Source organism: Solanum dulcamara, chromosome 2, assembly GCF_947179165.1.
Source record: "Solanum dulcamara chromosome 2, daSolDulc1.2, whole genome shotgun sequence".
Lineage (NCBI taxonomy): Eukaryota > Viridiplantae > Streptophyta > Magnoliopsida > Solanales > Solanaceae > Solanum > Solanum dulcamara.
In genome coordinates, this window is record NC_077238.1 from 73,217,580 (window position 1) to 73,242,556 (window position 24,977).

Genomic DNA, 24,977 nt, shown 5'->3' on the forward strand with positions numbered 1-24,977 from the left:
GTATCATTTTTTTCATACTTCGCATTACCAGTTTCAAACAAACAAAAAAAAACAATCTGACATACTCTTTCAATATTACATCACTTTCATTCTTCTCATGTTTTTTTTTTTTGGTGCAAAATGGATTTAATATTATAATACTACAAGTGCAGAGTGAGTTGGGCACTCATCGTTGTGGGATGCACAAAAGTATTAACTTGGGCCACATCCCGGCCCTGGGAAATATTATAGGATTCTATAAGACAAGTCTTATTTTAATTAGAGTTTCTTTGAGGTTATTCTACTTTAAATTCTAATCTGTGCCTATATAAAAGGTTATATATTCACTTGAAAAGGCATTTTGAATCCACAAATTCATAGAATATTCATAAAGAGATCAAAATATGTCACTCTTCTTGATAATCAAATACTTCAAGAAAATCCACAAATCCTTTCATAGAGAACAAGTTAAAATCGTCCTAGTTAGTTTAAGAAATACGCCACGAATGTCCCTCGAATCACGATGGAGATCAAATCCAATCATCTTAGTTTGAAAATACGTCACTAATGACCCTCGAACCATGGAGAAAATCTAAGGAGAGAAGAGTCAAGGAAACAAACAGATTTGTACACATTATTTATCTATAAAATTATGTTTCTTCATATTTTATTTGAAATTGCAATTTATTTTCCATCACTTTAAAATCTGCTGGAAACAAATTGACACGCCCAGTGGGATCAAATCTGCTCTTCACCTCTTCTCTCACAAGTCAAATATGCAAATTTGAAGCTCCAAAATTGCAAAGGTGGAAGAATGAGTACTTCAAGCATAGAGTTTCATCAAGTCTACACTCCGACAAGCCACGGAGTAGGGGGCATTTGTAGACAGTGAAATTTCATAGACCATACAAGACAAGTCATATTTCAGTTAGGATTTTTTGGAGGCTACTCTACCCTAAATTGTAATTCATGCATATATAAATGATATAATATTCCCTTGAAAAGAAGTCTTGAAAATTCCATAAATTCATGAAATATTCATAAAGAGATCAAAATATGTCAAACTCTTCTTGATAATCAAATACTTCAAGAAGATTCACAAATCCTTTCATTGAAATCAAGTTCAAATTATCCTAGCTAGTTAGAGAAATACGCCACTAACGACCCTCAAATCACGATGAAAATCAAATTCAAATGATCCTAATTCGAGAAATACTCCACCAACGACCCTCAAATCATGGAGAAATCTAGAGAGAAGAATCAAGGGAACAAACAGATTTGTACCCGCACCTTTTATCAACAAAATTATGTATCTTCATATTTTATTTGTGATTGTAATTTAATTTATTTTCCATCACTCTAAAATTTATTGCAAACAAATTGTTCCCCTTGATTCTTCTTTCCTTAGATTTTTTCCATGGTTCGAGGGCCGTTAGTAGCATATTTTTGAACTAGGATGATTTGATTTGATTTCCATCGTGATCAGGGCCGTTAGTGGCGTATTTCTCGAATTAGCTAGAACGATTTTAACTTGGTCTCCATGAAAGAATTTGTGGATCTTGTTGAAGTATTTGATTATCAAGAAGAGTTTGACATATTTTGATTTCTTTATGAATATTCAATGAATTTGTGAAATTTTTAAAATGCATTTTCAAGGGAATATAGAACCCTTTATATAGGCATGTATTACGATTTAAGATAGAGTAGTGTAACACCCCGGATTTTTTTTTTGCAAAAACTCGAACATTTCTTTACGTGTGTGTAGACTCGAACCAAAGGACTTGTAATTATATATATAAGTTAGGATTAATTCCTAAGTATTTTAAGTGTGTTAGATGTGTTTAGGGGTCATAAGGGATCTCCAACGCCAAATCGAGTTCAAAGATTTCCAATCGATTAAGTTTTCGGATGAGTTAGTATAAGGGTCGACTTCAAATGACCATATCTCCTAGGTTATAATGAACTGGTGGACCACAACCCACCCAATAAAAGGTCTTTGAGTCTTCTTTCCAACGCCACCAAGATTGAAATTTTTGGAATTCGGAGTCAAAAGTTATGACCATTTTACTACAGACTAGTACTGTAGGAATTTTAGGCCTAGGCGAAAATTAGGCTTGGCGCTCCAGTGGCGCCCAGCGCCACTATAGCGCCAGAAAACAGCATCAGTAGTTTGGTCCTTGGCGCGACGCGCCACTATTAGATGTGTAGGGTTTTAAGCTAATTTTGGCTTGGCGCTACAGTGGCGCGACGCGCCACTATAGCGCCAGCAAGATTTTTGCCCAGTTTTCCAGATTTTTGAAGAGGGACAACTTGGACTTTTTCCCTAATTATATATACCTTCACTTGGAATGTTTTGGACCATATTTTTTCAGATTTTTGCCTCTCCAAAGAAACCCTAATCTTCATCCCTCTTCTCTTCCAAACATCTCCAACAAGAAATTGCCTTCAAGAATTTCTAAGGTTCAAGCTTTCCATTTAAGACCCAACATCAAGGTTCCTTCAAAGTCTTCACCAAGGTATGTAAGGCTAACCTAAAATATGGATTGAGTTCTTCCATATGCCCATAGATGTGTTGGATAGGAGTTGTGAAAGAGTTGAACCTTCTAGGAAGGTTTTCTTGAAAGTTTTCCTAAACTATAGAATGTTTTTAGATACTATTGGTTGATTGATGATTTTAACGACTTGAGTTACTAAATAGTTATCTTTCATATTATTGACTACAAATGTATCTTTGTATATAGATTTATAAGTATTGACGATATTCTTGAGTTGAGTTTTATTGAGAGTATGGATTCATGTTTCATTCACATGAACCCAAGATTAGATTTCTTGTCATAAATGTCTCGAGGTTGAGATGGATGATTTTGTGTATATGTGTATTGATTTGAATGAAAAGAATGAATTGGATAGTTAAGAATGTCCTTTTGCTTCTATAAATTGAATATAGGACTAAAATAAAGATTGTGGAGTAGACATTTGATATTGATGTGACGATGATATTTGACAATGAGGTGATGATAATAATTGATAACAATGTGGATGATGATGTTGATAATGATGCGAATGATGATGTTTTGATAATGATGCGAATGATGATGTTTTGATGATGGTGTGAATGATGATGTGAATGGTGATTATTTAATATATGTAGAATGATTGATGAAGAGATTATGTTGATGAGGAGGTTGTGTGATGAAATAGATTGGAGTCTAATGTGACCATGCGATATGTGATTTACCTAATTTGATGTGGTTGGAGTCTTACGAATATTTTGAAAATAAATAATCTTTTGAGAAAGAGTTTTAAATAAATATTTTGTGAACATTTTTGCATAAACTATTTACACACTATTTTGAGTTTTAAAAGATGATTATTTTCATCTACGATTTAAAAAGAGTTTAAGCATGAGTTGAATTTGAGAAGTCTTTTAATTATTTTTGAACATGAGTATTTGGAGTATAAATGAGTTGAGCATTATTTTTCTTTAAAATGTAAATTTTGAGATTTGTATAGATTTTTAAAGAGAAGAGTTTGATGATTGGAGATGAGTCGATTTGAAAGAGGGTCCAAATGAGGCCAGATTTAATTGAGTTTTGAAAAGAGTTCAATGAGACTAAATGAGTTGATTTAAAAGAGTCCGATGAGGCTAAATGAGTATTTTAAATATTTTACTCACTTAATAGCTATGCGCGTATTGAGTCTTGGGAGGAGTATTGAGCACCGAATTGGGTAAGAGTATAGTCCATACTAGAATCCCATAAACTATGCCGCCAACGTAGGAAGTGATTGTACCGTGTCGGATGTTTCCCTATTTCATTGTCCTGAAATGATAGGACTTGATTGATTGACGGATCCATGATTGGTTTGAGTCGTTCATACCTTGGCAAGTATGAACGAACGGAGCAATGGCGTGACTCGTTGTGCATCACCTATATATAGGTGGTGGGATTGTTGTCGGTTAGAGAAACTCCCAAATTGAGTGGATTGTGCATGATATGATTGGTTTGATTGAGATTGTTTGATGATTGAGTTGGATTGTATAATATTACTAAGTTCTAATTTGCATATTTATTGAGTTGAGTCCTTTGACTTGATTGTTGAGTTGATTGTATATGATCGAATTGAGTTAGATGCATTTTGACTGGATGGTACATGGTTGGGTTGAATAGAGTGGTATGTGATTGGATGGGATCGAATTGTAAATGATTTGATTGAACTGTATTGTACATGATTGGATTGGATTGTATGGTATTTGATTGGTCTTTGTCTAAAAATGTATTCTTACTTTAGACTTATGACACTTTGATTGAGTCTCTCTTATCTTTCTGGTTTTGAGATATTTGAACCAACGTTATTCTTCCTTGAGGTATGTTTCATTTTGCCTTATTACATACTCGTACATTCCATGTACTGACGTCCATTTGGACCTGCATCGTTTCATGATGCAGAGACAGATTCAAAGAGATCGTTAATAGGAGCATCATTGAGGATCTATACACACTCAGCGTATTGGTGAGTCCTCCCCTACATTCGGAGGACACCGCTTATGTTATTCTTGCATCGAGTTAGCCCTTTTCATTTTGATTTGAGGTAGTCATGAACATGTCATTGGCACCAATTAGATAGTAGTGATAGAGGCTTCATAGACTAGATAGTGATGGGTCGATTGAATATTTTATTTCCTTGAATTATTCTTGTCAAAGTATTTTAATGACAAAGATTGAAGTTTGATTTGTTGGCCCACATCCTTTCTTTCTTGAGCTAGATTGTCGATTTGGGATTTGTCCACCAAATATTCTCTTTATTTTAAGTCTTCCGCTGATTGAATGAATGAACGGATGTGTGATCAGGCTATGTGGTTCGCTTGGGAGCCAGAAATGGTTCCTAAGTGCCGGTCACGTCTAGGGTACCCTCTCGGGGCGTGACAAGTAACCTCCAAAAAACCCTAACTGAAATATGACTTGTCTTGTAGAGTCCTATAAAATTTCAATGTCTACAAATGCCCCCTACTTCATAACTTGTCGGAGTGTAGATTTGATGAAGCTTAAAGACAAGACTTGAAGTACTCATTCTTCACCTTTGTGATTTTGTGGCTTAAGATTTGCGTGTTTGATTTTTGAAAAAAGAGGTGAAGCACATATTTGGTCCCACTGGGTATGCCAATTTGTTTGCAATAAATTTTAATGTGATAGAAAATAAACTGCAATCACAAATAAAATATGAAAAAAATATAATTTTATTGATAAAATATGTGGATACAAATTTGTTTGTTCCATTGATTTTTCTTGCCGGATTTTCTCCCTGATTCGAGGGCCGTTGGTTGTGTATTTCTCGAATTTGGATGATTTGAATTTGATTTTCATTGTGGCTCGAGGACCGTTAGTGGCGTATTTATCGAACTAGTTAGGATGATTTGAGCTTGATCTCCATGAAAGTATTTACAGATCTTCTTGAAGTATTTGATTATCAAAAAGAGTTTGACATATTTTGACCTCTTTATGAATAGTGCACAAATTTGTGGAATTTTCGAGATGTTAGAATAGCCTCTAAGAAATCCTAACTGAAATAGAAATTATCTTGTAGAGTCCTGCAAAATTTTGATGTCTACAAATGTCTCATATTTCATGGTTTGTTGGAGTATAGCCTTGATGAAACTCAACGACAAGGCTTGAAGTACTCATTCTTCACCTTTGCGATTTTGTGGCTTCAGATTTACATATTTGATTTTTGCGAGAAGAGGTGAGGGGCGGATTTGGTTTCATTGGGCGTGCCAATTTGTTTGTACCAGATTTTAAAGTGATGAAAAAATAAATTAAATTATAATCACAAATAAAATATGAAGAAACATAATTTTATTGATAAAAGGTACGGGTACAAATCTGTTTGTTCCCTTAATTCTTTTTTCTAGATTTCTCCGTGATTCGAGGGCTGTTGGTAGCGTATTTCTCGAATTAGGATGATTTGAATTTGATTTCCATCTTGATTCGAGAGCCATTAGTGGCGTATTTCTCAAACTAGCTAGGATGATTTGAACTTGATTTCAATGAAAGAATTTGTGAATCTTCTTGAAGTATTTGATTATGAAGAAGAGTTTGACAAATTTTGATATCTTTATGAATATTTAATGAATTTGTGAAATTTTTGAGATGCCTTTTAAGGGAATATAATACCCTTTATATAGACATGAATTAAGATTTAGAATAGAATAGACTCCAAGAAACCATAACTGAAATATGATTCGTCTTGTAGAGTTCTACAAATCTTTGATGTTTACAGATGGCAAGTGAAGCAGTGTGTTTGTTGGGATGAATTCGTATATACTCGCAAAGACTTCAACTCGCCCTACATAATATAATTTGTTGTTTTCATCCTGCTCTGCCCCACATAGACCCGCACTATTTATTTTTATATTAGTTTTATCTTTTCCTCTTTTGGATATATATTAGATTCATTAATTTGACCATTATGTTAGTGTCTTACATGAAATCGTGAAATTTTTAAAAGTTATTTGCTAAGTATGCTTCCAGAAATTTATTTTCACAAAAGTTTTTAGCAGATTTGTTATTATTGTTTTGTCAAAAGTAAGGTTTTTGTTTATATTTTTCCAAGATTTGCTGTTAAGGTTTTCTAGAATATTACTTTTATTTTCTTTATCAAACAAATTCAAAAAGTTTTTTTCTTAAAGAAATAATTCAAAATATCACATGTAATCAATTAATTCATTATTTTGCCACATCAATAGAGAGCTCTTTGGTGATTGTCAATATGGAGCCCGTTTGAATTGGCTTATTACTTGTTGATAAACTATTTTCAGTTTTTTTAATGTTTAACTGACCAATTTAAAACAAATTCAAAAAAATAATTGAATCTATTTGGATTAACTTATCTAAAATAATTTGTAAGTTGAAAACAATTTACGAGTTACTTTAGATAAATTCAGCCAAACAACCGCATAGTTTATAATATGACAATTTTTGAACAAATTAAATGTTTAATTGGAACATATTCTAAGTAAAATATTATGTCAAACTTTACATGTCTCCATATCTGTTTATAATCATTTTTTAAACAAACAAATACCTTTTAAAAAAAAAATCTCCGTGGAGCCTTCACCGGATAACTCATGACCTTGTTGTTATTTTCGAATTATTTGTTTTCTTTTCTTGCAGTCATGTATACAGGGAGGCAAACTTCACTGCGGATGCTCTCTCCAAGCACAGTCACACTCTTACCACTCCAGGCCACTACACCATCCTCCAGCAGCTACCTCGGGGTACACGAGGATACTACATGCTAGATAGAGCCGGCCTACCTAGCTTTAGACGGAGGAAGACCAAAATGATTAAGAAGCCTCCATGATCTACTACTAGTGTTGCAGCATTGGATTGAGCGCCCAATTGCAGTGTTTGTCTCCATGTTATATTTTTAGCCTTGTTATTTGATGATCCTCGTTGACGCTAAAATTTTGTTGTATATAGCTTTTATGAGGATTCATCCCCAGTTTTATTTAGATTTTTCCTTTATTTTATGTAAAGGGCGAGTCTCCCTTATTTATGCTTTCCTAGTTTCTGTGTATCGAGAGGAGTCCTCTTCTTTAGGTGCATAGTTTCTAGGTTTCCTTTTCGTGTGCTTGTATCGGAGATGAGTTGGCTGACCTTAGTAGGATGACCGACTTATGAACCGCCATAGGATTGGAGGTTAGGTTTATGTCCCCCTCCGTGTATTTCTCTGTTTCATGTATAATAAGGCTTGGGGGTGTGCGGCTCAACCCCTGGCTGTGCACGAGAGGTGGAGCCTCGTGTAGGGTCTGTTCCCGTAAAAAAATAAAAAATAAAAAAAATTGTCAAATTTCATTTCAGTTGAGCATATAGCATAGAATAAAAATAAACGCCATGGGAGGTCAAGCTTAGATGAACAAAAAATGTTGGCCACATACCTTATACTGTTCATACTTACCTCCTTAGTTTTGGGCGAAGTACTTGTATATTTTGGAATTTTCTTCCACACCCAATTTCAAGAACCAATTCTTCTGGCTTTGTCTCGCGGAAACAACACTTTGATTCTATGGATACGGATATTGATGTTCGCCATTTTCGTTTTCTGGGCATATACCGGTATTTCCATTTTCTGTAGCGGCAGGATTTTCTATGGCCCCATCAATTGGACTGATGGGGTTGCTCTCAATTTACTCATTCTACAAGCTTCACTCATGGGTAATGCTCCATTTCTTGTTTTTTATTTTTTCTCCTTCTTTCTATTGACTGAAAATATAATCCTTGTTGAATGTACTGCTTCATAGTGAATCTTGATTTACAACTTTAGGAGAAGTGCTTTAGTTTTACAGAGCCCCTAGATGATTTTTCATCCACGATTTCCATTAAGGGGGTTCGGAAAAAAATTTATAGTGCTTAAGATTTGAAATTGGAACCTCAAGGTTAGTTTTGAACCCCTCGACTACTAAGCTAACCTCTAATCTTATATTCAAGAGGTTGAAAATTAATATATAGATATAAAAATTCTTAAAAATACCTTATATATAGAATGTAATTTTTTGCCGACCCTAACCCCCTGGATTACCTCTAGGTCCGCCCCTACTCCCAGCCTCAACTTGTGGGATTTTTGTTAAGGTACAATTTTTCTTAAAAATAATAGAGAGGAACTAGTATAGAAAATTCATATAGTGAACTCCAACTTGTTTAGGATTGAGACATGACAAGTACTCCTTCATCCTTTATTAGAACGGGGACGCCTTTGTTAGGGAGTGCTTTGTCACTCAATGGGACTTCCAGGCGTGAATTCAGATTTACTCTGGCCTCTATGTGGTTCGAAACCCGAAAAAGGGACATATTTGAGTGATTGACTCACAATGAATAAATTGAGTTCATGACTAGGGCTTGAGGAACCTTGGTTCTAAATTCTAGTAGGAGTAGCTTGCATGAATAGTTAAAAGGATGGTTGAAATAGAGAAGTGTTTTTGGGGTATTATCTGATAGAAGGAAAGGTAAGTTCTATAGAACAATATAAGACTAACAATGTGATATGAGAGTGAATGCTGGGCTACTAAATTCCAACACATCCGCAAAATGAGTTTCGCAGAAATACAGATGCTAACATGGATATGCAGTCATACGAGTTAGGTGAGACAAAAAATGACCACATTTCCCCAAAGGTACAAGTAGTACATATTGAGGAAAAAATAAGAAGGTCATTTGAGATAGTTTAAACATGTTCTGTGTTGAGCTTTAGATTTCCCAGACTGGTGTGAAAACTTGGTATGTGAAAGTGTTAAATAGATGAGAGATTGACCTAAAATCACATGAAAGGAAGTTATCTCGAAAGACCAACAATGTCTTGGAATTCATGCAAATTTAGCAAGATGAGGCACAATGGAAGAAAAATATTTGAAAAAACTAATTCAGTCATGTTAGTACATTTACTTTAGGTCCTATGCTTTCTATGATTTGTTTATCCCTATCAGAGATTTTTATGCTAGTAGGGAATATAGGAAACTTATTATCCTTTTCATTTTTACTGTATAATATTGGCCTGAAATGAATACAAATGAAGAAATATGGTTACAAGCATCAAGGATTGATTGGTTCTCGATATCAGCTGAATGGGATGAGACCTATAAAAGATATCAAACAATCTATTACGTTCAAATGCTCTCAGATTAAACCAGTGATGCTAGAATGTGACTAATGGGTGAAAACCACTTCTTACTTCAAATTCGAGAACATGTGGTTTCAGGTTGAAGGTTTCATGGAGAATTTAAAGGAGTGGTGGGAGAACTATGATTTTACTGGCAGTCCTTATCAGGTACTTATGGAGACGGTAAAAAGGTTAAGAGGAGAAATAAGAAATGTAATAAGGAAGATTTTGGAACATTAGATAAGAGAAAAAAAGGAGATTTTAGCAAAACTCGAGATCTGAATTAGAATGCTGATTGCAGGCGGCTTAGCCAAGGATGTTAGGCTGAGCAGAATACTTCCAGCAGACCTGCAGCTTTGCAAGAGCTTGCAGTGCCTCCTTTATTGCTGTAGTTCCTAAGAATAAGGGTGCCGACGATCTAAAAGATTTTAGGCCCATTAATCTGATAGAAAGTGTGTATAAATTATATCTAAGCCGCTGGCAGAAAGTTTGAAAAAGGGTTTAGAAAATTTGATTTCTGACAAACAAAATGCTTTCTTAAGAGGAAGGAAAATTGTAGATGCTTCTTGTATTGCAAATGAGGTACTGAACTGGAGAATGAAGGGAGCCAGAGATTCTATGTAAACTTGATGTGGAGAAGGGATAATGATTGTTTGTGATTTCTATTCACCATCTTGCAGCAAATGGGTTGTAAAGAAAATGGCTTAAATGGGTTAAGTTTTGTGTCGTATTCTATTTTGGTGAGTGCTAAAGCTGTGGAATCCTTTCCACTCAATGAGGGTTGATACAAGGTGACCCTGTGCTTCTTTTCTTTTCATTTCTGTAATGGAAGCTTTTCGTAGTATGATGCGAAAAGCAGTCCAGAACCAATGGATAAGGGGTTCACAGTTGGGTCCAAAACAGGAGAAGAAATTTCAGTTTCTCATCTATTATTTGCTGATGATACACTGAGTTTTTTGTGAAACTCAAACTGGCCAACTGAGACATCTGAAGTTGTTGCTTATTGTGTTTGAAGTAGCCTCGGGCCTGCTCATTAACTTGAAGAAAATCAGTCAATCATCCAGTTAATACAGTGGACATCACACAGGAGTTGGCAGAGATACTTGGATGCAACATAGGCACTCTTCCCACTACCTTTACGAGCTAAATATAAAAGCACTCAAGTATGGCAATGAGTGATAGAGAAGTTTGGAAAAAGGTTGGTCACGTGACAGTCACAATACCTTTCATGGGGAGAGAGGGTAACTTTGATCAATAGTGTGTTGGATAACATTCCAACCTATTTCATGTCCTTGTTTCCAATCCAGGTAGGATACTCAAGCAGTAAGACAAAATCAGAAGGAGATTTTTATTGGTAGGGAATAATACACAACAAAAGTTTCATCTTTTGAAGTGGGCAAGAGTGACCAAGGAGAAGGGAGGGGCCTCCCTCAGGAAGGTGATGAGCATTAAGCATGGAGGGAACAAAAACTGAAGAATCAGGGTCGATAAATCATCACATGGTGTTGGTCCATGGAAACATATTAGCAAATTATGGCAAGATTTCAGTGCTTAAGTGTCTATTCAAGTTGGAAACAGGGAAAACACACTCTTCTGGCTAGACAAATGGAATAGCAGCAGTTCTCTAAAAGAAGATTACCTGCTTTGTTCAGTTTTGCTGTTGATACGGAAGCCACAATGAAGCAGCTTAGACAAAACAATAGCTAGATCATTACTTTCAGAGGGCAATGCCATGATTGGAAGTAGCAGAGATGATGAATTTTTTTGCAAGAATTCAGGATATCCAGATGTAAAATGCTTCAAAGAAGAAAGTAGAATTACTTTTGTAAAAAGGAACTATTTATATGGTTCAATGCTAATTGCTAACTATATCTATCTGAGCTTCACCAGAGCAAAGTTAGTCCCAGACACAGATAATTGAGAGTTATGTTGGGTTCGTTGACAGCTAGCTTAAAAAGATAGCCTTAATGAAATCTCTAATATAACGGTTACCTGAGTAAAGCAGAAAGGATGCAAATGATGTATACAACGTTGATTGGGAAAGGTAACATTGTTATATATTGAGTACAAAAGGTTGTGACGAGAGCTATATTTACAGCTTACAGAAAAGAGAAAAAACCCTAGACTAAATCCTTTTTCTTCTCTCAAAAATAATATAATGCCTAGTAGAGATTCTGTCTTCTATAAAATTATGTTCACACCAAAAATAAAACAAAAATAGGCATTTTATCTTCAGTCTCTGTGTGGGAATTCAATCAAAGCATTCACCATATACTCTGAGGTAAGGTTTTCCATCATCTATCCTGATTAACAACTCCTCCCTTGAATATACAGCATGCTAGCAGGTCTCAAAATGGCTTTTCAAGTTTTTAACAGAGAACCCCATGTTAAGACTTGCTAGTTACTTCGTTGCGATTAAACCACCTATTACTATAATGAAAAAAAATGTAATGAGGTCTTCTGTCAAACTATATAATTGTATTTTGTTTAGTCTAAGATGAGGCTGCATGAAATGCAGGGTAATCCCCCCTATATCCAAGAGTTCGATACAATATGGAGTTATAGAACACCCTAGAGATATCTTCAAGGTTTACTAAGCCTCATGCGTGTTCTCACTTTCCCCTTCTTTTATCATAGTTAATTGCACATGCGTGTTCTCACTTTCCCCTTCTTTTATCATAGTTAATTGCACTATCTCTTTCCATTCTCGGCAAATAATGTTTCTAAAAGCAAAATGTTCAAAAAGTAATTTCAATAAACAATGCTTCTCTCTATGAGACTCAAGTGAAGCACACACTTCTCTGGGGTGATGTACACAATTTATTAAAAATTTAAAAGTATCACACATGAATTTAGTACTATAATAATCGAGTTGCAATTAAAATAAAAAATTTCAGCATCAATATATAATGATGTCGATACTGCTCTAACTCTTCAAAGTTGAGACTCAAAGAACCGACTCATCTCGTTTAGATCACTTTGCAGGTCATTGTTTGAAGCCCATATTTCTATGCGCATGGCTTCATCGATGAAGCAATAACTTGTCGCTTTAACGACAAAGCAATGGCCTTTAACAACACGTTGGCAAAGCTCTCAACAACTATCTTTTGTTTCTGCTATAGTACTCTCTTCGATGTGACTTAATCAAGCTCCTCAACCTTCCCTTCATCATCTAAACTATTATTGAAGTGGGAATCCGTAAATTAAAATGTTAAGAGACCAAAATACCTCGCTAAAGTTGATGGACTAGGAGTATGCTCGAATAAAACATTGGGCTCCTCATTACTCACTAATACATTATGTAATGGAAGTTGGTGTTACAATTTTTAACTACAAAATTTATTACATATTTCCTATGCATTCAAAGTCTTGAATAGTGTAAAAGCACTAGATGATTTCTTTCCATTTATCCAAGGCTTGGTGGACAAAATTACAGGTACTTGTAATGGTGGGAGCTAGCAGGTACCCTGTAGAATTAGTTGAGATGCATGCAAGTTGTCCCAACCACCATGCTTAAAAAAAATGAAGTCTTGAAAAGTGAGGCTCAGGAGTCTTCACCTTTTCAATCACTCTTTTTTTAACTGCATATTAAAAGTTGAAAGTTGCATAAATGAGGGTGCTGCAATATATGGTGGGCATAATAAGAGAGATATGATTAGAAATGAGGAAATTCAGGACAAGGTGGGAGTGGCTTCAGTGGAGGAAAAGATGCGGGAAGCAAGCTTGGATGGTTTGGGTATGTCAAGAGTTGATGTACAAATGCCCCAGTGCGGAGGTGTAAGAGGCTGGCTATGGATGGTTTCAAGATAGGTAGAGATAGAATGAAGAAGCATTGGAGAAGGTGATTAGACAGGACATGACGCGGTTTCAGCTTACTAAGGACATGAATTTAGTTGGAGGTTATGGAAGACACATACTAGGGTAGAAGGTTAGTAGGTAGTAGTTATAGTATTACTTCGGTAGTTGCTTGTCCTTTGATTTTTGTTACTACTTGTTGTTTTTTGTACTTTGACTATCATTTTATTTTGTTGTAGTTACTGCCATGTTGCTTTCTGCTATTTTGTTGCTATCATGACCCAAGCTAGACCCTAGACATGACACGACAATTACAATCCCGAGAGACTCTAAGCAAGCCTCTTAACATAACATAGCATGACTTAGGATAATATATAATCAACAAAAGAGTAATGCGGAAGATAAGTCTCAAAATAGAAATCTCAATAAAGAGAATCTAAACATAACATTTGAAATACACGGAAAACATACTAAGTCTAGTTTGACAAGCCTCTACTAACATAGACAGGGCATAGGACAAGCCCTAGCTCACCTAAAGCATCTGAAAGTAAATGAGTCTGAAATGAAAGACGACACAAGTGGTTGCGCCCTCGAAACATAAGGACTCACCAAAGAAAGTAACGCCAAATGGAACCTATACTAGCTACGAGAATGGGCAGGAGCGTCGTGACCTATATTATGAAACAATATAGGCAAAAGAGTATGCATCAGTACTATAGAATGTACTGAGTATGGAGAATATACAATGCATGACGTAAATCATAATAATGCAATGACCAAGCTAAACATAGTGAAAGTCTTTAAAACATCAAGAGAAGCGTAAAACATGGTCAATGCAAAAACTTGTAAAGAAGTCATAAGGTAATCATAGCAAAGTGTGAGTCATAAAGCTTTGTGAGAGATAGCGTTAACCGACATAATCCATGTGAGCTATAACATGGAGTCCAATGTCTTCCCCACATCGAAAAGAGGTTGTCCTACTTGCCAAGGTAAGGACCATAAACATTGCCTAAGTGGATCCACTAAGCTATAAGGAATCAATCCTCAACTAATGGATGACCCTTTCTCCTACGGCGGCACGTAGTGATGGGACTAGGGGATTGCTTCTAGAGACCCAACCTCTACTAACGGGAGAGCCTCCATCCCAAAGTCCTCTTGGTGCTAGGCAATGCTCTCAACGGAATATCATACAAAAACATGAACATATCATAATCTTAGAAAATGATAAGAATCTAGTAATACCAATTTCATCATAACATACTTGAATCATAAGAATAGCTCCTTAAACATACCATGATCTCATAACATATTCATATAAGACACTTATCTAAAGCATCCTAATCATGATAAGCTTTTCATAAAATTCATATTGATACTTCATCTAGAAGCATCCTTAGATCATAATTCATAAAGATCATAGTGCATGCATGACTTCAAAACATGGCTCATAATCATAAAATAGACAGGGCATGGGTTCATGTGAAATTCATCAAAATCATGAAATTTAGATCAATTTATACATAATAAGATTATTGAGATTGAATAAAACATAATTGCATGAACCCTATGCAAGATCATCAGAACCCTAGAAAAGAGGATTGAAATTCATAAAAAAAGGAGGGAGATCTTTGGGACTCCATGAATGGAAATGATCCATGATGAAAGTCCCACATATCTCAATGGAATCTAGCCTTAACCTTGAATAGTAGACTTGACTGCTTTGAAACCTTAGCTTGGAGAAGGAGATGACCCTTGGAGAGAAACCCTTTAGTGCCTTAGAGAAATTTAGGAGAATAGGAGAGAATGGGGGAAGTTTGAAGGGTTTGGATAGAGATAGGTCGTCCAAAATAGTCCAAAACGACATAGTTTAGGAGTTAAAAGAATAGAAAATGTTTGAATTACCCTTGGAGAATTAACTGTTGGTAGTAACTACGAACGCCCTCCATAGAACTTTATACGTACCGTATAGGGTCTCATGGAAACCATCGGCCAAAAATCAACCTTTCTGAGTTTCTGAATCCAAGGTCTGCGGGTCCCTTCTACGGCATGTAGAACCTTATACGACCCTGTAAATCATTCGTAGACCGGAGTTCCTGAAAATCCAATTTCCTGAAGCTCCCTTCTACGATCAATTTCTACGGCCCATAGATCCTTCAACGGACCATAGACCCTCTCGTCCTGCATAAGTCCCAAAAGTCTAAGTCCTTGAATCTCCATCTACAGCCCCTCTTACGGACTGTAGAACCATAACGTTCCGTAGATGGGTTCGTATGAGGACTTTTGAAGTCATGATATCTTCTTAGCTTCTAGGAACCATTCATGATGGCCTTCTATGGACCGTGTAACTTTGTACGGTTCGTATATGGCCCCGTACAACACCTGCACCAACAATTTCTGCAACTTCTCCTTTCTTTTCCTACTTTCCAACTTCCGGGGTCTTACAGTTACTATCTGATATTTCTTGTACTTCTGTTAATTTTTTCTAGACTGCTTGGGACTACTTTTCCTTGAGCCAAGGATCTATGAAACAACCTCTCTACTTCTGAGATAGAGTTACGATCTGCGTACACTAGATCCTCCCCAGACCCCACTTTGTGAGATTATACTGGATATGTTGTTATTGTTGTATATACCTTGTAGTCAAATACTAATAACCCCAATGACAAAACCATCCATATTCACTTATTAAATCTTATTAATAATTACATGCACTGATGTTCAGTTATTTTTTCTGGACCCCTCACTCTCCTCAATTAATTGTACAACATTATTTCTAAGCTTTCAATCCATTGGCAATTAATTTGCATCTCTCTGCAATCTCTACTATTTGGTGATGTAGAAGTAGCTCACAGAAGGAGAGTTTTGGGCAGATCTCACTCTAACATGATGTCGCCATTTGGTCAATTAGCTTCAACCTTTTTGAAGCTCAACTCTGTCCTACACTCTCTTATTCTAGATGTGTGCATTTTTTGTCATAATTTCATGATTAGTTTTTTTTCTTCTTTCTATTTTTTGTAGGTAATTCGATTAATTAGCCAATACATTCTTCCTGCATTTCAAAACTCAGATTTCAAACTTCTGCTGATCTATTGTATTACCATATTCCAACAATTATAATTGTTAATTAGCTAGTACCATATTTTATTTTATTTTGACGAAGGTAACAATCTGGTATCATATTAATGTTGCTAATCTTCCTGTATATTTTTACCCATCCAAATAAGTAGTCCAAGATTGGAGATGCATATTTACCAGATGAATATACTCAAATACGTTCTGCAAATCTCTTTGGTTTTAATGCTAAACCTGTGATTTGCAGGATTTTCACTATTTGCATGGATGGTGTTGGACAAAGTGCACCCTGTAATAATGGAAACCATCTCTGTTAGGAAGAATATCAAGGCTGAAAGAAAAATGCTCAAGGAAAGGAAATTGCATATGGAGGATCATCGTAGAGTTTTACAGGGAAAGGTTGCAGAATTGACAGCTAAAATGAAGAAGCTGAAAATGGATTGTCAGATGAAAGTTAATAAGGCTCGAGCTGAAGGAGCTATCGTGTTGGAATTAAAGAGCAACTTTGAAGAATTCCGTCTTAAATATGATCGTTTGTTTGATTACAATCAGACACTTCAGAACCAGTTGCAGTCAATAAGCCACGAGGTCCAGAAAATTGACGAGTCAAATGGATGGTCTAATTTGAAATTTAAGATTGGGTTCCCAACACTTGAAAACAATGGAAAATGTGTAGATTTTGAGAATGTAACGGAAACAGTGACAAAATATGGTGAGTACACTTTCTCTGCCACTCATTCATCATCCTCGCCCAGACACCGCAGACCAGTCTATCAGTGTTAGAGGACAACCAACCAGCTTACTTCCACTGAAAGATGCTTTTCTGTGCAAGTGTAAGTTATGTAAATTCTCAAAGAGAACTGATGACTGAAAGTTGGATGTGCATAGACTTGAGCTTTAATTTCCTTTTTTTTTAAAAAAAATAATAATAAATTATTGGTTACTCGAAAGATGAATAAAATCGACGAATTCACCTTGCTTCTTTCTTGCGGAGTCATTTTTTTATTTGCCTGTGTCATCCTTCCTTCATTTAGCTTGTTGCCATATTCATGTACTCACAGGCTGAGCTTGGCCAGCTTAAAGAAACAACAAGCATCACATCTATTGGTAAATGCCATTGAAATCCAAAATTAACACGGCTAGTTGGAAGGGCCTCTGAACTTTGTTAAGGGTGTGTTTGGTATGAATGAAAATGTTTTCTTGGAAAACAATAAGATTTCTAACTTATTTTCTAGTATTTAGTAAGTAAAATAAAAATAAAAAGATTATCCCAAGAGCATTTATATGCAGTCTAACAAAATACTATGGGGTGGGATTCGGGAGGTTGTGGAGGGTGGGAATGGTCAAGGGATGGTGTTAGGAGCGTTGAGTGGGTGGGAAAGAGACAATGAACTTGGAATGTCACTTATGAAATTTATTTTTCCTTCTTCTATTAGAGAAGTCATTTTTCTCATATTTAAGAAACTTATTTTTCCTAGAAAAGATGTTTACAAAATATTTTGACTACTCACAGAGGCGAACCCAGGATTTGAAGACTATGAGTGCATCAATATTATCTTAATTTAAGCGTTAACGAAATATTCAATGACGATCCACGGATAATGTCGTATCTAATTGGTCACTAATGGCTTAAATAATACTGAAAATATTAAATATAAATATGAACTTTAATCTAATACTTAAACTTTACTTTGTTATAATAGACTTTAACTTTCTTAAAATAATTGAGTGTGATAGCTCATTGGTCAAGGTGGGGTTTCTTGAACCGGATGATCCTGAGTTCGAATTCCCTATATAAGTCCTTTAAATTCAAAAATTATAATAAAAATAGATAAATTTGGTTCTAACAAGGATCAAACCCTTATCGCGCGGGTGAAAGGACTAGCTTGAACCACCAACCCAAGATGCACTCCTGTGCTTTTTATGGAGTTGCACTGTTACTTATATGTAAGTTTCTCAATATATATATATATATATATATATATATATATATATATATATATGATTTTTTCCTAAGTTAATGGGTGCACTTTCACCCCCTCCTACACATGTGGGTCCGTCTCTAACTACTCATCGAAAAATTGAAGATGTTTTCCTCCATATCAGGAGTCAAGGGTCTATTGGGAATAGTTTCTCAAACTCATAAAAATAGGATTAAGGTTTGTGTAAACCCACCCTCCTCAGACCCCATTTTCGAGACCACATTGGGTCTTTTGTTGATTTTCTCCGTACCGAGCACACCCGAAGCTTAGATCTGTTTTCTGAACACAAATGATTCAATTATAGAATATTTGATGGAAGCTAAGCTGAGGTTGCCTATATGACTTCAGCTTTGAAGGGTTCCATTGATCATGCAATTTGTTCCGTATCGTTTCAATTTTATCAAATGCTCGCTTCATGGAGCTTCTCCTTATTACATAATTCACTCAAATAAACTTACTTCTTTTACTTTTCCCATGAATAGCTGGAGTGGTTGAGATAGCATTAGCCCAACAAAGTGTATATTCTGGCACAAGTAAATCCTCTTTAAAAAAATCTACTCTTCAGGATAGGAGAAAATGACCATACAAAGATCTCTTATGTTTTATTAATCCATCTCAGGTATTAATCTTTTGAATTCGGAGCCCAAAGAGCAATAAAATATTTCGAAAATTTCAAAACGGCACGTTATTTGGAAATAATACCAAAAGGGTAAGGGCACAGGCTGAAACCTTAGTGTTTGAACTTTCAATCAGCTTGAATACTGCAATAGGTCAAATTCATCTCAATACATCATGTTCAAGAAGTACAAATCTAACTAATAATAAGCTGCAAAAATCCTTACAAATCTAACTAATAATAAGCTGCAAAAATCCTTACAAATCTAACTAATAATAAGCTGCAAAAATCCTTCATGCTTTTACAATTTTAAAGAAGTACAAAAATCCTTCATATTTTTAGAGTTGAAAATGTTGCATGCATTCCATTTAACAGTAATAAACTTTTCATTAATAAACTTAATACGCTTACTCCAAGTAACTCTATAAATAATCAAGTTATATATTAACAGAAAAATAACTACAATATTTATAATAGAAAAATAACTAATTATTTTTTAAATAATTATAAACGATTAATAAAAATTCTACTTTGATGTTTTTAGGTTTTTTCTGGTAAGTTGTAAGTCGCATGGCCCTGTGCCACCGGGGTCGAAGGTAAGGCGCACGGCAGCCTGCGTCTTTATCCTTTTGGTATCATTTTCAAATAACATGTTGTTTTGGAATTTTCGAAAGATTTTGTTGCCCTTTTGCTTCCGAACTCTTAATCTTTTACTGATCTCTGATGATAAGGGTCATATAACTAAAATAACATTCGTAATGATCTCCGAAACCAAATTGAGATATTAATTATGACGTATCTATTTTATGACTTTGTAATGGGACCTAAATAAGATTAGGCAGGGGAAAATCTCGTTAGGTTTGATATTTTTGTCAAATTTCTATTCAAGTAAGGTTTTTTTCTTCTTCATTTTGTCAGGACCATGAAAGTATTGACAATTAAATATGTATTATATCACCAATTCTATTCGTTCACATTTTGCTTATCAAGAGAAGGTGAAAGACTAAAAATGAAGCATTGGAACCATATGTCTAAAAGATACTTCCTCCCACTGTTTCATATTGGGTGGACACTTTCTATTTTACATGGCGATTAAGAAATTATCAATAGATTGATTAACTTTACTATTTTTCCCTTTGTTCATATTAATTAGCCTCTTGAAAAAAAGAATTTTTGGGTCTTCAAAATTTGTTTAAATTTTCAAAGGTCATATTAATTATAGAGGTAAAATGGGAAAAAATTAATTAATTATATCCTGATTTAGTAAGTGATCAAGTAATATGAGAAAAAATGTTTATAGTAAAATGTCCATCTAATATGGAACAGAGTACTCCCTTCATTCCATATTAAGTGAATTTTTGAGAGATTTTTCATTGTTCAAAATAATTGAATTGTTCAAAGTTTAAGATAGATGTTTGAAACTTTTTTCATATTTGCCCTGTCATTTATTGAAGTTTTATATTTTCTAGGAGATAAATCAAACTACTTGCAAAGTTATGTTTATGATTTTACAAAGAGCAATAATGGAAAGTATGGTTCAAATTATGTCCTTGAATATTTTTCTTAATATATATGTATTACCTCACAAATTCACTTAATATGAAATAGCGGGAGTACTAATTAAACTGAGCAATAAGAATTAATTAAAACAGTTAGTGTGGTTTGGCCTTAAGAGCAGACAAATAATAAATGCATAAAGAAGTAATTTACACCCAAAACAAACGGTGGGAGAACTTACCAATGTATTACTTCTCATTCATATACTCCCTCAGTTTCTATTTACTTGTCAAATATTTTTTAATTTATTTTTATTTTTTATTTGTCAATTTTGACAAATTAAGAAATGACAATTTTTTTCTTCCTATTATACCCTCAATTTATTAACATTGAGTTAATATCTTTGAAAAATATAGTGAGTAAATATGTTTAAAACTCTATCAATTAATAGGGGTAAAATGGTAAGCTCACTATACCAATAGTTATTTTCTTAATAGGTGTGCCAAATCAAAATTTGACAAGTAAAAAATAACGGAGGGAGTATATTATCTGTTTTTTAAATTCTTTTTGTACATTTCTTGAAAATGTATTTCATAGTTTAATCAAAAGATTATTTGTCTAATCCCCTCCTTTTTTATCCTTAAATATATTACTAAATTAATACTTTAGTACTAATTAATATTATAAGTGTAGATTTCGGAAAACTATATATGATAAACGACTTGTTGCTTTCTAAAGTGACAAATATTTTTAAAGTCTGGCAAGCTTGGGTACATCAGTTTTATTTCAGCATTCTTATAAGTCTACTTGTTATTCTGTCTACTTTATTTACCTGTACACGTTTTATATGTACTAATATTCCTATTTTTTGATACGCTTAAAATACATCTCACTTTTGATGTAATGCGATCATATACAATACTAGTAATCCAACTAGGTTGGGCTCGAATCCAAAGAAAATATGAGAGAAATCCTTCTTGGTTACATATCGATAGATACATGGGATATGATCGACTCATCATCCTGTGTGGAATTTATGAAGCATGTCTCATGCTTTAATTTTTTCTACAATTCTTGTGCCTACTTTCGTTATTTTATATGGTACATTAACAAATTGTGCCCAACATGCACATACGTAGAATATCCGCTGGATGTGATCCTTAATAGTTCACTGTTGATAAAATCAATGTCCTAGGATCTCAATGACTCATTTTGGCTGAAATAAGGATATTATGTTTTAAATATAAAAGAGGACAATTGAAAGTAATATAATATTTAGGGAAAATTTAAAGCAAAAAAAAACAAAAAGGATTAAAATATGATGCAACATATAATGTTAGTGTGTGAACATTTTAACATTTTATTAAATTGCAATTTTAGCAATTGTCCATTGATGACATTTAATGTCATCTTTATTATTCTTTCTTTAGTGCATAAAAATGTCTTTCATTATCATCTTTATTTAGTGCAAGACTAAATCATTCCATTATGTATTTTTTAATTTAATTATCACTAATAAGTGGTGCACTAAATCATATTATTATGTATTTTTAATTTAATTATCACTAATAAGTGGTGCACTAAATCATAATGGTGCACTAAATCATAATGGTACACTAAATGATGATAATGATGGCATTCTATTATTTTTTCATCTTTGTATGATTTTCTCTCCTATAAATAGAGAGGTCTTCTTTGTTTTGAAGGTAGAATAAGAGAAGAAAAAATTGAGAGAGTTAAGTTTATATAAAAAAGAGAGTTCTTATTAGTTGAAGGGAGGTGTTCTTTGTGTAGAGCTTTAAACTCAACTCTTGTCCAGAGTTTGTTGAGTTACATTTTTGTGATAAGGTTGTTGTATCCTGGAGGGGACAAGTCAAGAGGACTACTGCTGGACCAGTGAAACGATTTACTGCAGTGGGCTTGAATCTCCTTAAAGAGAGCGAGATATCCGCGCCTCAGCCAAGAAGTGAAGTTAATTTCTTCATTTTATTTTTTTAATTGTAATTTGTAATCTTATAATTTCTCCAACAATTTTAAGGAGATTCAATATGGCTACAATTGAAAAATCCACGGATATCAAGATGGGAGATCTAAACAAACCATTTCGGTTTAATGGTAATCATTTCAAGAGATGGAAGGGTAAAGTACTTTTCTACTTAAGTCTTCTCAATGTTTCATATGTGTTGACTCAAAAAAATCCTAATAAAGTTGACATCCTCTCCATGGATAACGATGAACTAATTTCTCATCAAGAGAAAGTGGAAAAGTACAATAATGATTCCTACAAGTGTCGGTATTATATTCTTAATTGTCTATCTGATAATTTTTATGATTATTATGATAGAACTTACTCTAGTGCAAAGAAAATATGGAAAGCATTGCAGAGTAAATATGATACCGAAGAAGCTGGAGCGAAAAAATATGCTGCTAGTCGATTTTTTCGTTTCCAAATGGTGGATGATAAATCAGTGATAGACCAAGCTCAAGATTTTATAATGATCGTTGGAGAGCTCAGGTCTGAGGAAGTCAAAATTGGAGACAATCTTATTGTTTGTGGCATAATAGACAAACTTCCACCTTCATGGAAGGAGTTTCAAAAAACTATGCGCCACAAACAAAAGGAAACCTCTCTTGAGACTTTGATCATGAAAATCCGCATGGAAGAGGAGGCAAGGGGCCAAGATGCACTTTTACAAAATGAAGAGAGCAACATCACAACGAAGGTAAATTTAGTTACTTCAAAATATATTACTCCTGAATCTAACAAAAATACCTCTTTGAAGCCTAAGAAGAAAAAGTTCAAGAAAAATAATGGTAGACTTTTCAAGAAAAATAATGGTGAAAATAGCCAAGCACAAAATCAACAAGTTTATGATAAAGGACCGTGCTTTGTCTGTGGCAAGAGTGGGCATATTGCTCGATTTTGCAGATACCGGAAACGTGGTCCTATACCTCAGGCAAACGTTACCGAAGAGCCTTTTGTGGCAATGATTACAGACATAAACATGGTTGAGAATGTTGATGGATGGTGGGCTGATTCTGGTGCAAACCGTCATGTCTGTTATGACAAAGATTGGTTTAAAAAATATACTCCTTTTGGAGAGCCCAAAACCATCATGCTCGGTGATTCTCATACTACTCAAGTGCTTGGAACGGGAGATGTCGAATTGTGTTTTACCTCTGGAAGGATATTAACTTTGAAAGATGTACTTTATACTCCTTCCATGAGAAAAAACTTGATGTCTAGTTTTCTTCTTAATAAAGCAGGCTTTAAACAAATTATTGAATCTGATCAATATGTAATTGTGAAAAAAGGTATTTTTGTGGGAAAGGGGTATGCTTGTGATGGGATGTTTAAACTGAATGTTGAAATGAATAAAATTTCTACTTCTGTTTACATGCTTTCTTCTACTAATTTTTGGCATGCTCGTTTGTGTCATATTAATGATCGTTATGTTGGAATCATGAGTAATTTAGGATTAATCCCAGTGATTAAAAAGAATTTTGAAAAGTGTGAAGCTTGTAGTAAAGCAAAAATCACTAAAAGGCCTCATTTTAAAGTTGAAAGAAAAACTGATTTATTAGAATTAGTTCACACTGATATTTGTGAACTTGGAGGAATTTTAACTCGTGGAGGAAATAGATATTTTATCACTTTCATTGATGATTTTTCTAAGTTTACATATGTTTACTTAATGAAAAATAAAAGTGATGCTTTTGAAAATTTTAAATTTTTTCTCCATGAGGTTGAAAATCAGTTTGGGAAGAAAATAAAAAGAATTAGAAGTGATAGAGGCCGTGAATATGAGTCAAATGAGTTTAATTCTTTTGTTAGATCATTGGGAATAATTCATGAAACTACTCCTCCTTATTCACCTTCATCTAATGGTGTAGCGGAAAGGAAAAATAGAACTTTGGTTGAATTGACTAATGCCATGCTTATTGAGTCAAATGCACCTTTGAATTTTTGGGGTGAAGCTATTTTGACTGCGTGTTATGTGTTAAATCGAGTGCCTCATAAAAAGACTAAACTAACACCTTTTGAGTTGTGGAAAGGTCATAAGCCAAATTTGGGATATCTAAGAGTTTGGGGTTGTCTAGCCTTTGTGAGGCTAATGGATCCCAAAGTTACAAAATTGGGTAAGAAAGTTACTACTTGTGCTTTTCTTGGTTATGCTTCAAATAGTACAGCCTATAGATTTTTTAATCTTGAAGATAAAATTGTAATAGAATCAGGTGATGCTATTTTTCATGAAAATAAATTTCCTTTTGATTCTAAAAATAGTGGGGGTCAAAGAATTGAACAAAATATTTTATCACTACCTAGTTCTTCTTCTTCCATTTTAAAAAATAAAGAAATTGATGATTTTGAGGTAAGAAGAAGT

General features: G+C 34.4%; 1 protein-coding gene across 1 annotated transcript; it reads left to right on the forward strand.

Moving 5' to 3' along the window:
- The first annotated feature begins 7,821 nt into the window (after positions 1-7,821).
- Positions 7,822-17,482, forward strand: LOC129880706 (uncharacterized). The gene is made up of 2 exons (XM_055954878.1): positions 7,822-8,192; positions 16,745-17,482. The coding sequence occupies exons 1-2, from the start codon at positions 7,901-7,903 to the stop codon at positions 17,278-17,280; spliced, it is 828 nt and encodes a 275-aa protein (XP_055810853.1). The 5' UTR covers positions 7,822-7,900; the 3' UTR covers positions 17,281-17,482.
- Positions 17,483-24,977: the final 7,495 nt, after the last annotated feature.

What these genes read in the sequence shown, in the direction of transcription:
- LOC129880706 (XM_055954878.1), top strand. Translation starts at nt 7,901, where the DNA reads ATGTTGGCCACATACCTTATACTGTTCATACTTACCTCCTTAGTTTTG. An exon ending in TCTACAAGCTTCACTCATGG is followed by an intron (nt 8,193 to 16,744) that starts GTAATGCTCCAT and finishes TGTGATTTGCAG; the next exon opens with GATTTTCACTATTTGCATGG.